The following is a 13,005-nucleotide window of genomic DNA, read 5'->3' on the forward strand; positions in this document are numbered from 1 at the left end:
GATTAGGAGATGAAATACTTTTGGATAAATTTGACTTTTTAGCCAAACAAATTAATCCTTTATTACTATAGACTGACGATACTTTAAAAAATTCATATTTATCCCACTATTTAATCATGATTCTCCTTACTAGACATGATATTTTTTTTTTATTGAAAATTTATTAAAATTTTTATATTTTTTGGTGGCAATAATATAGTTCCATCTCACAATTCAAACTATTTTATAAAGAATTATAAATAATAGTCTTAAATCCTTTAGACCCTATTTATTTCAGCAAATTATTTATATATTGATCTTACCTTATTATGTAGGTGATAAGAAATAACCCTAGTTGAAAAACTAATCGTGAAATTAAGAGGAAAATCCCAACTTTCTTTATTAAGTTGGAATTGCACGAACCAACCAAATTTTCTCTATCTGTTCTCATATAAAAGAGCTCATGTCCAGGCGTGAATATAATCAAAATAACTGAATTTTCTCTGTCTGTTCTCATATAAAAGAGCTCCTGTCCAGACGTGAATATAATCAAAATAACTATAGTATTTAGACTTTTCGTAACTTAATTCTCTTTGTTTAAAAAGAGAGTCTCCCTTTCGTCGCTAGATATCATTCTTTTAATAATAAACTTATTAAAAACTCATTATTAAAGTTATTATTAAAATTAAATTATTAGTAAGATCGTTGAATGTTGAATTTCATTTATTATTTCTATTCTCATATAAGAGATCCTATCTAGATGTGAAAATAATCAAAATAACTATAGTATTTAAACTTTTCGTAATTTAGTTCTTTTTATTAAAAAAGAGAGTCTCCCCATTATTTAGTTCTCGGTTCTTTTTATTAGATATCACTCTTTTAATAATAAACTTAATAGAAGTTGATTATTAAAGTTATTATTAAAATTAAATTATTAGTAAGATCAATGTTGAATTTGATTTATTGTTAAAGTTGTATGAATTTATTTTTTTTTTAGAAATATAATGCGGTTTTTACATAAAATTGATGATAATTTTATAATTAGAGAAAAAAATTAAATGTATTTGTGTGATTTAATTTAATTGTGTTTTTTATTTGAGTTAATTTTTCTATTTTTGTGTTTTTTAATAATTGAGAATTTTATGGATGAGATAAAACTTTTTAGTTGTAATTTTATTTATTTAAATTTTTTTAGAGATTAAGGATATTAATAAATGATAATCAAAGAATAATAATATTTAAAAAGTAGTTGAAAGAAATCTTTAAAAATAAAGAAATTGATATATTAATTATATTAAAATTTAAAAATTAATATGCGATTTACCCATTCTTAAAAATAAAAAAAATTCTCATTTCCAAGAAAAAAAAAAAAAGCGCATTCTGATATTTAAAAAGAAAAAATCATGCCTAAGGGGCCATGGCCCATAAGTTCCAAAAGCCTTCATTAATTTCCCCCTAAAATTTATTTCAAAATTAGTATTATCAATTTTATTTTAATTTATAAATAAATATAACAGAAATTATATTAATTTGTTTGATAGTACAAATAGTTAGTTATAATTTATTAAAATTATTGTATTATTATAAGATCTTCCTATTTTTTTAAAAGTATAGTGTCTTCTATTATTAGCTTATATTATCACATAATAATTTAAATAATTCAATCTAATAAATTTATTGTTTAAATAATAGACAATATTAATTTTTAGATTTTAACAATAAAACAGTTATTCAATAAATCATATCTAAAAGAATTCAAATCAACTTTCGTTTTTATATATTTTTAACTGATAATTGTTTGCTTTAGTATTAAAATAATTTAATTTGATGTGAATTATAGCACCAGCAGTTGCTGAATTGAATAGGTCATCCAACAATTCCAGGTCTATGGTTTTTTAAAACGGTGATTAATGAGCCTCTGCTTCTTGTCAGCTGCCATGGCTATAGAAGGCTTTCCTGATACTTTCTAGCTGATCGAGTAATTCAAGCACAATAACAACTTTTTTTGTTTACAGGTCAGAGAATAAAATTTACATGGAGTAAATTAATAACAGTAAATATTACGGAAAGGGTGGCCTAATTTTTGGAGTCATTTGCTCTTTGCTAACATTCAAGCAAGACGAGCCTTCCACTTCACCACAAAATCCATGAAAATGGGGACATCTCTAAATATAGCAAGACAAGTCCACGACCAAAACAATGGCTAACACACACTCTCATATATAGAACAAGTTAAGAATGGAGTTGTTGATGCTCCTGCCATGAATTTAACTGCATTATGTAGCACTTCAAACTCCTCTCCTGAATCTGCCCACAATATTCAAAGTAAATTAATAAAAAGGGTTCCCAATATACAAATTTTCTACGTTCGTTTTATAAAGGTTGTAATGAAATTAGAGTTAAACTTGTACCTCTAACATAGATATTGTCTGGAAAAGCTCTAGGCACTCCTGTAACAGTAACTTTTCTTGTGAAACCACCTCTGCGAGCTGAGAAATTAATGCAGCACTCTTCTCTGTCTGGTGATAAAGCAATTTAACTGTTACTTCAAATAAGACACTTAAGTGTTGAGCAGCGCTAAGTGTTTAGTTCAGCTAGAGCCACATACCAACTGTGGAAAGCTCACTAATGATGACTTGATAGAAGCTGTGAGATCTGAAGCATGTCGAAGGGCGATGGAAGTCAATTGTGAATCCACCTGAATTGTTAATCTTTGTTAATAAATTACTCAATGCATAGCTATAAGCACAATTGTTTTTTTTTTTTTCATTTCTTTTGGTGGGATTACCTTTGCTCCTTCAATGAGTGGTATTCTACAAACCACAGAATGTAGACACTCTTTAGTCTTGACAATTGCAGTTAAGTGCTGCCTTTCCATATCTGCCCAAGCTTCCAATTGTTTGATCTGCCAAAATATCAAGAATTAATCCAAATATTATATTATATCTGATATTTTTTTTTGGAGCATTCTTTCAAAATGATTTGTTACTAACTTGAGAATTTAGTATATAGTCCAGTTTCATCTCATGCTTTTCTTTCTGAAGCTGTAATTTCTTGAGCAGCACAGTGTGTTGTAAATTTTCAAGACTCTCCCATGCAGATAACAAGTTGTTCTGGAGGAAAAAAGACCATCACAACAAATTATTTAAACTCACAATAGAAAGTAATCTGTTAGTAAAATTTTCATACCTTTGCTTGTTTATTTATATTCTCATTCCCAGAATCAGCTCTAGCATTTGCATGCTGCCATTGCAGCAGCCGATTATGAAGCAGTCTTAGCTGGTGAATATTCTCCACATTCCCAGATCCCATTAATGAACTCGATGAAGATGATCTCTTACCCTTCAATAAGTCCAGTCCCAGACTCAGAAATTTCTCTACACCTTTAGATCTTGATGGACTCGATGGTGGTTTCAAACTTGAAAAGGAAATTAGCCTATCTTTACTTTCTACTGACATTGGTGGTGATCCTGATCGCCCTGGTGACAAGGCCCACTGTGATGTAGCACTTCCGTAACCAGTTAGAGAATTAGCTCTCTTAATTGCATATTTTAAGATAGATTTCTTCATTTTGGGTGAAGAATCTAGTGATGCTGGATGTTGAATATTAGAATCTGATGTACTTCTTCGTGACCTTGTTTGAAGGTCCTGCAAATATTTTGAAGACACCTCTATACCAGATTTTCGTGAATTTTTTCCTGAAGCTGGGGAAGAACAATCTGTGGCTGAACCATTTGCACTGCACTCAGATTCTGCGTCAACATTATCAATAAAAGAATCTGATTTTCGCCGAGATGCATCAGCGTTTTTAGAGTTTCTATATATTGCATTTTCATCAACTGATAGTCTTCCAGGCACAAAATCAGAATTGTTAGACAAATTTTTCATGGAGGATGACGATGATGAAGAAGAAGATGACAATTTTCCTGTGAAGTCAAGCTTCCCTGTATATCTCATAGACCCTCCAACAATTGGCCTGTGATTTTCTTTCATGCTTTCTTTTTCTCTCTCTTCAAACCTACTATACTCAGAGCAGCTTCTTTGCCTTGCAAGAGAAAACATGCTACTTTTATTCCCAGATTTCTTGTCTTGTTTCCTCTCCAGCAAATCTCTGAGTCTCTCATTTCCAAGATGGTTAGCAAGAGTGTCTACATTTTTTCTGTTCGATGTTGAATGTAAAGGCGATGAAGAAGTAGTGGATGAAGGCCAAAGACCTCTAATGAAACCTGAGTCTTCATGGCTACGATGCTTCCTGGCATCACTGGATTTTTGACGAAGTGGTGAAGAAGCTTGGCTTGGAGGTGGAGATGGGATTGCATTATCTTGTGAAGTTGTGTTTGGAGACAGAAATCTAGAGCTTACTCCACGGGATTTTGGCTTTCTTGGCTTGAGAAGTTGCTCTGAAAGTGAAGGGTGGTCGTCATTCTTCATGGTGTCTCGATGGAGAGAAAGAGAGAGAGGAGAGGTTGTTATATGGAGATTTGGGAGTTTGTTATATAGATAAGAGTAGAAACAAAGATTTTGAAAGGGGCGGCAAGATAGATGAAGATGGCCGGCGGATTACGGGTCTGTTGAAATTATGTCAATGCCCTCCCTAGTTGGTCAACACTTGGAGACTTTTAGTTTTGTGAGCAAGGTTAGTGTTGGAAATGAGCTTACTTCTGTTGGATTTTCTGAAAATCCTTGGGGAACTAGGAAACAAAAATGAAGCACTAACTTTTGTTTTTCAAGGATCCTGCTTGCCGGCACTTGGCACTACAAGTGGTCTCTACTGGCTTATGCCACGTGGCTCAAACATTCTTCTATTATATTCTCAACACCAGTAGATTGAAGAATCATAATTTTGACATTTGGCGTGAGACTGAGAAGCCTGCTTAAGTTTCCAAGTTTTACACGAAGCTTGATTTTGCATATCAGACTTCAGATCAGCCATCGTTGTTTGTTGAGAAGTCTGTAGCTTTGAATTAGATTTTGTGCATCTTGATAGAGTGTTCTTAGCCCTTTTAATGGATATTGATATTAGTTAAAATATAATAATTTATTTTTTTTAACAATAGGCCTACCTATAACATAATATAAATAAACTGGTAGTACGCGCAGATATTAATAAAAAAAATATGAGTAATTTATTTAATTATTATATTAATAAAAATTAATTTATATATTATAATAAATATGTATTATTAAAATATAATACATTTAATATGGAGTGAAATTAGATATAAAAATTATAAATATATTTATTAAATTAAAAATATAGTAATTGATGCAAATGGGGCCTCCATTATAGAGCTTATCCTCAAACCAAGAAAAAAATTTGGGCCAATGAGGAAAGCGCATTATAGGAGGGTCCACTCCGCATAGATGTTGAGGCCTATTAACTAGCCTCTTGAACACATCAGGACTATAGAGGAAGGCCTGATCCGTCTGAGAATGTTAGTGAGGTTCACAAGCCGATCTGGACTGACATCGCAGAATCATTTGAAAGACAAAAGGCTGAGAAAAAAGGGATTGTGTCTCCACAGACAAACGATGAATTAAATAGCCGATTGAAGATCGTCAGAACTCTCCACCAACTCATACGTCATCCGTATAAAGATAGCAGCTATATCAAAGAGGAGGATAGTGAGAAATACTCTTAAAAAAAGAATAATAAAGGAAAGTAGGAGAATAGAGCAAGTTTAAACCTAAACATAACTAAGAATTTTAGATCTAAAGTCATTAATTGTGCCGTCTAGAAACAAAAGGATTTTCGTGATACCGAAGTTATTAATCAACCACTGAAATCTACATGATAAGTTTCGGAGAAAACATCCCACCATCTATCCAAAATAATTCAGTTGAGCAGTGTAGCTTAAAATCCTCTTACCCTAATTGATCCAAACCCAACTCAGAATAGCTCACCATTTTCATTTTCTAACTCAATGACCTTATCCGCATTACTAGACACTTCATTAAACTAAAAAATTGCAGCTTCTCAAACCCCATTATCTAATAAGGAGTTGTACGCCATGACTTTGCAGCTTCAGAGCATTCCCATATGGTTAAACTAAAATTTGAAGTGCAGATGTCATATCCATTCTCTATCCTTTATTAATGAATATGGCCTGAAAACAGATAAAACTTTTCCTAAAACTATTAACTAATAAAAGAATTATGTTAACAACAGAAACATCTTTAGACCATTGATGATATTACAAAAGCAATTTATCCATCATATTCTTTATAGAGATCAAAAGAATAGAATTATAATATCAAGCATCTAAGTAATCAAATCTTATATATATATATAACAGAATTATTATGACAAGCTAACTATCGTAATTAAATACTAAGTTTATACTAATTATTGAAAATAAATAAGAGTGCTTATTCAATAAGCAAAGTTAAGTTATTGATGATGTAATTATGCAAAAATAATAATAAAATATAAAAGCCAATTGGATGCTAATATAATTAAAATATAAAATTAACCCTCTAAACGATGGAATTCAGGTCTCGAATTTTGTGATATGCCTATACTTTTTATCACACTTTTAAAAGTCATGCGTTTCAAAATTTCCTTTCTTAAAAGTTATTGTGGGCCTCTAACAGATGGTCATAGCAGAAGTTAAACTCAGTCCAAGTTTGCCATAAAATTTAAGGCTAATTTCTCTGCATCATTCTCTTCCACTTGTAAAGAACTCGACATCGAGTTATCATTAGTAGGGTAGTACTGAAATAGATCTACCACATTAAACGTTTTGAAAATTTTCATATAATCTGAAAGGTAAAAAACATAGGTATTGTCATTAATTTTCTGAATAATCTGAAATTGACCAATTTTCTTTGGGTCAAGTTTTTTATTTCCTCCATCATGTTTCTTGCGCAAATATACCATAACTTGATCATCAACATTGAAGGATTTGAAACGCCTATGTTTATCAGCTGCAACATTATACTTGTCATTGGCTTTCGTAAGGCATTATTGTACCTATTTGAAAATGTCCACATGCTAATTTGCCAAGTTGTTTGCTGCAATACTGTTATAAAAACCTATAAGAAGGGCAATAAGATCAACTGTATGCACTGAAATTTTCTTATTCACAACTGCAAAGGGTGATATTTTTTTAAAGCTGTGGACAGAACTGTTGAAAGCAAATTCTGCTTGGACAAGAGTAAGATTTCAAGCGATTTTCTTATCACTATAGATGCAACGCAGAAGATTGCCAAGAGTGCGGTTCACCACTTCAGTTTGGCCATCAGTTTGAGGATGGGCAGCACTACTATATCAAAGTTCAGTCCCAGAATGCTTCTAGAAAGTCACCCAAAAGTGAGATAGAAACTTCATATCTCTGTCAGAAGTAATGGTCTTAGGAATGCCATGTAAACGAACAACCTCTTGGAAAAATAGTTTTGCAATATAAGAAGCATCATTAGTGTAACAGCCCGGCCCGTACGCACGACACTGTTACCACTCACGGCCCAGGGCTATCCCTCGCCTGGCCTCTTGCCACCTCGGGCTTTCCACTGGCGTCGTGAGCAGCTCTTAACATCCCTTCACCCTCACGGGTTCCAGGCAGGATTTGTCCCTCGGGGGAGCCATTACGGCCCGCCCTAGCCCGAGTGGATTTGGCCCAATTCCTTCCTCTGGGAATTAGGTCGCCTCCCCCACTGCTCGAACCCTTGACCTCCCACTTTAAGGGAATAGTCTGGTGAGAGTGAGTACCAATTGTGCACCTCGGGCTTTCCACTGGCGTCGTGAGCAGCTCTTAACATCCCCTCACCCTCACGGGATCCGGGCAGGATTTGTCCCCTTGGGTTCTCGTCAAACGCATCCTTCCCCAAGTGGATTTGGCCCAATTCCTTCCTCTGGGAATTAGGTCGCCTCCCCCACTGCTCGAACCCTTGACCTCCCACTTTAAGGGAATAGTCTGGTGAGAGTGAGTACCAATTGTGCCAATTGGCACAATTGGTACTCACTCTCACCAGACTATTCCCTTAAAGTGGGAGGTCAAGGGTTCGAGCAGTGGGGGAGGCGACCTAATTCCCAGAGGAAGGAATTGGGCCAAATCCACTCGGGCTAGGGCGGGCCGTAATGGCTCCCCCGAGGGACAAATCCTGCCCGGATCCCGTGAGGGTGAGGGGATGTTAAGAGCTGCTCACGACGCCAGTGGAAAGCCCGAGGTGGCAAAGAGGCCAGGCGAGGGATAGCCCTGGGCCGTGAGCGGTAACAGTGCCGGACCCAGAGGAAGGCCGGGCTGTTACAATTAGTTTTCTTATAAGGAATGAAATGCGCCATTTTGGAGAACCTATCAACGACAATAAAAATGGAATCAGATCCATGTTGAGTACGTGGAAGAACAAGAATAAAATCTATAGACAAGTTCTCCCAAGGATATTCTAGAATAGGCAATAGAGTGTATAAGCCCGTGTTTTGCGAATGATCCTTTTGAGTTTGACAAACCTGGCACTTCTGGACTATCCGACTTGTATCCTTTTTCAATTGTAGCTAATAAAAAAGCTCATCTAAACCAACAATAGTCTTATCACGCCCCAAATGACCACTCAAACCTCCTCCATGGACCTCTCGAATAATTTTTTTTTCTGCAGAGAAGAACGAGGAATGCATAACCTATTCTCCTTAAAAAGAAATTCATCATGTATCAAAAACTCATCAGCAGGCTGACGAGCCTGGACCTTCACCAATATATCAACAAAATCATCATTTGCAGCATACAAATCCTTTAGAAATTTAGAACCCACGGCCTTCTGACTAACTGTAATCAACAAAGCAGCCCTTCTACTCAAAGTGTCTGCTACCTTATTACTATGCCTAGCCTTATATTTTATGACATAATGAAAAGTTCCAAAATAAGCTGTCCATTGAGTATGCATCTTATTCACATATTTTTGAGCCTTAAAGTGAATCAAAGATTGATAATAAGTGTGAATGATGAACTCCCGCCCCATTAGATACTATTCCTAAGTCTTAAAGGCTTGAAACACGACATACAATTCCTGCTCATAAATAGACCACTTCTTCCTAGCATCATTCAATTTCTCACTAAAGAAGGTAATAGGCCTATTAGATTGCAATAACACACTGCTAATCCCAACTCCACAAGCATCACATTCAACCTCAAAAAGTTTATTAAAATCAGGTAGATCAAGAATAGGGGAAGAAGTAAGCTTATTTTTACAAAGCTTTTGTTGGCAGTGTCAGTCCAAGTAAATTTTAGATTCATCAAGAATGAAGATGAACCTTGTGTTTACAAGATGGTTAGTGGGAGTGCAGTTGTATTTCTAGTCTTATATGTGGACGACATATTACTTATTGAAAATGATATTCTTACCTTGCAAAAGGTTAAGACTTGGTTAGGAAATTTTCTTTTTCAAAGAAGGACTTAGGTGAGGCTGCATATATCCTTGGTATTAAGATCTATAGGGATAGATCTAAGAGGATGATCGGTCTGAGTCAAAGTACTTATATTGACAAAATGTTGAAAAGGTTCAGCATGCAAGATTCCAAAAGAGGATTCTTGCCCATGTCTCATGGTATTCATCCCAGCAAGAATCAATATCCTGTCACGTCTGATGAGCGAGAACGGATGAATAAGATTTCTTATGGTTCTGCTATTAGATCTATCATGTATGCCATGTTATGTACTAGACCAGACATCTCATATGCATTAAGCACAACAAGCAGCTATCGGGCAGATCCCGGTGAAAGTCACTGGACAACTGTTAAGAATATCCTAAAGTACCTTAGAAGGACTAAGGATGCATTCTTAGTTTATGGAGGTTTGGAAGACGAGCTAGATATAAAAGGTTACATAGATGTTAGTTTTCAAATCGACATAGATGACTTTAGATCGCACTCAGGATTCGTATTTACTTTAAATTTAGAGCTGTTAGTTGAAAAAGTTCCAAGCAGAGTAGTGTAGCAGATTCTATAATAGAAGCTGAGTATATAGCAGTATCAAGTGCAGCTAAGGAGGCAGTCCGGTTGAAGAAATTCATCACAGAGTTGGGAGTGGTTCCTAGTGTTGCAAATTCTATGGACCTTTATTGTGATAACAATAGTGCCATAACACAAACAAAGGAGGCTAGATCCCATCAGAGATCTAAGCATATACTCAGACGATTTTACCTTATTCGAGAGATCATTGATAGAGGAGATATCAAAATATGCAAGGTAGACACAAATGACAACAGATCCACTGACCATGCCTTTCTCACAAGTCAGGCATGATTAGCACACTAGGTCTATGGGTATTAGATATTTGTATGATTAGGCCTAGTGCAAATGGTAGATTGTTAGTGTATTTGCCTTAGGCCATTATCTTGGATCTTTTTATATGTCATTTTATTAATTAATAAAAGAGGTTTTATTATCATTATTATTTATTTGCATATTACATAATAATGATTAACATCTTTGGTTACTTATTATTATGATGATAATAATAAAATATGATTAGTATGATTATTGATTGATAATCATGAGATGATTATGTGTATATTGATATAAATCAATAATAATAGATATTTGTTAGAGAATAAAGTATTTGATGAACTCACATTGAGATCACTATATGGGTTATTGTTATAAGTGAATCTTAAGATAGTTATGTTTTAATTAATTGACTTGAGATTGTTATAGTTTCCAATATAAGGACTGTTATGTTTTGACATAACCAAACATTATCTTTAATCGGATAATCATAAAGGTTATGATTGAACATAATAGAAATTGTGTAGAAGATATTGAACAATCAAGATAGAATTTATTCTTTGAGAGAGATATCTTCTGGGCCACTCGATAAGTGAAACTGAGAAATGTATGGCCGTGTTCAAATAAATTAATAATGTGATCAATATCATTTGGTTTTATCAGTCTAATTAGAGATTGCGAAATCATAAGTTTAAACATTATAAGTTTGACATTGACCATGATTTATGTTCAAACTAGATATCGTGTAACAAAGGGATTAATACATGTTCTATTTATTAGGTTTTATTGGACTATCGATCCTCATATTAATTGGATAGTCATAACGTCTTACTAGAGGCCGCTTGTGATTTATGGGTCTTGTTGAACTGGGCCTATTGCAAATTAATGTGAGTTTATTGGGTCACACACAAAAGAACGTCATTGATGTGCTATCTTATATTAATGGGCTAAGAGCCCGTTAGTATAATTAATAATAATAAAGATATTATTATTATTAATATTAATTATTTGTTATTATAAGATAATAATATTTAAAAGATCTGTAGTCTATCTGTAATTGTTACAGATAAATGATTTTTCATTTTCTTTTGAAAAGGACTTATCACATAGATATATTAATATCTGCGATATTGTGATAGTAGGTTATGAACACGACTCTTTTACGAAAAGAAGTGTGGGAAAATGAAAAGACTAAAAGAAAAACGAGTGAACATAAAAAACTTTCTTTGAATTGTGGGAGCAAGGTTTTTTTTTTTTTTTTTTCTGTAATCGTTTTTCTAGGTTGTAGATTGGGAGCACATAGCTCATCCATCCATTCAGAGAGCTAGCACTCTAGATGGAAATGTTCGTGTGGATACTATTGAGGGTGTTCGTTTCAGAAGCAGTACCATCAGTCCGAAACAGTTTCTTTTCGTCAAGTCTAAAAGGTTAGTCTTTTTATCATTTCTTTCAAATTAAATGAAGCACTCAGATCCTGAAAGGGGAAACAAAGATTTTTTTCGCTGCATAATTTTGGATTGCAGTAATATCTGAGTTTCCTTACATAGTCGTGGTTGTAATCCTCATTGTTCAAGAAGTAGACCATCCACTAAGAGCATGAAGTTATATTTCATGTTGGTTTGCATCTACTGCTAGAGATTCGTCATCATCAATATAAGAATCTCCTTCAAGCAATAAAAGTTGGGGTCTGTGACACCTGTGCCCAACAGTAAATTTTTCATCACAATTGAAGCAGAGTCTTTGAACGTGCCGCTTCTACATTTCATCCCAAGTCAAGCGCTTCATAGGTGAAGGTGAAGCCGCTTTTGTTGGTAATGCCAAAGTGATATGATTTCGAGTTGATGGAAACAACTTGGTAAACTTCCATTGGCGAGTTAACTACACATCTTGCATCCGTGCTAGACTTATTGCTTCCTTAAGAGACTTGGGTTTAAACATCCGGATGCAATATGCAATTTCTGATTTAAGCCCTCCCATGAATATTCCCACCAAAGCTTTTTGTGACCATCCTTATACCTGGTTTCGTAGCCTTTCAAATTCTCATTAATAGTCTCGTAAAGAGCCTATTTCCTGCACTCTAGACAGAGCTTCATTAAAATCTTCTCCGTATGTCGGCCCGAATCGAGCCCATAATTTTTCAACGAAACTTGTCCATGTTATGTTCATACTTTCTTCACTGTAGGTTTTATTAAACCATTGTCGCCATTGGTTTGCTTCACCTATAAGATGGAAGGATGCCAAAGACACCTTGTCAGCTTCATCAGTGCCTTGGAATGAAAAAAATTGATCCGCTTTAAAGAGCCATTTGGTTGGATCACCATAGAAAAATTTTGGAAACTCCAATTTTGCTAATTTGAAAAAGAAAAGTTATCATCCTCCATTAGTTTGGGTATGAGATGTTTCTCCTGCAAATTGGTTGTGTGATGGTGCGATTCAGTTTGGTGTTTGATTAGCTGGGTTTGCAAGGTTGGGATTTGAAAGAAGCAAGGAAGTCACTTTGCTGATTGATTCCTCCAAGTGTTTCCATTTGTTGTTCAGTCCAAATTCCATATGAGCAACGTCGTTTTGGAGTGTTCCAAGACCAAACTCCAGAAGTTCGATTCATTCTTTATTGGTCATCATGCTCTAATACCAATTTAAGAAGAAACAATATTCTACTTAGGGCGAGAATAGACAACAGGTTTTGATTTGGAATAAGCCTCCTTTATTACTGTAGAATTCTTGAATTTAAATACAAGAAAATAACTGACTCTTCCTAAACTTCTGCCACATATTAATAACATATTTGATTTAGTGGTAATTTATTCAAA

General features: G+C 34.5%; 1 protein-coding gene across 1 annotated transcript; it reads right to left on the minus strand.

The window, feature by feature from the left end:
- Window positions 1-1,783: 1,783 nt before the first annotated feature.
- On the minus strand, window positions 1,784-4,453 carry LOC110615370 (QWRF motif-containing protein 3). Its single transcript, XM_021757214.2, has 6 exons — window positions 3,169-4,453; window positions 2,973-3,092; window positions 2,768-2,884; window positions 2,588-2,677; window positions 2,391-2,498; window positions 1,784-2,286 (listed from the first exon to the last, which is right to left on the minus strand). Exons 1-6 carry the CDS (start codon window positions 4,408-4,410, stop codon window positions 2,212-2,214), a joined length of 1,752 nt encoding a protein of 583 aa, XP_021612906.1. The 5' UTR covers window positions 4,411-4,453; the 3' UTR covers window positions 1,784-2,211.
- Window positions 4,454-13,005: the final 8,552 nt, after the last annotated feature.

The sequence above is a fragment of the Manihot esculenta genome, chromosome 5 (genome assembly GCF_001659605.2).
Source record: "Manihot esculenta cultivar AM560-2 chromosome 5, M.esculenta_v8, whole genome shotgun sequence".
Taxonomy (NCBI): domain Eukaryota; kingdom Viridiplantae; phylum Streptophyta; class Magnoliopsida; order Malpighiales; family Euphorbiaceae; genus Manihot; species Manihot esculenta.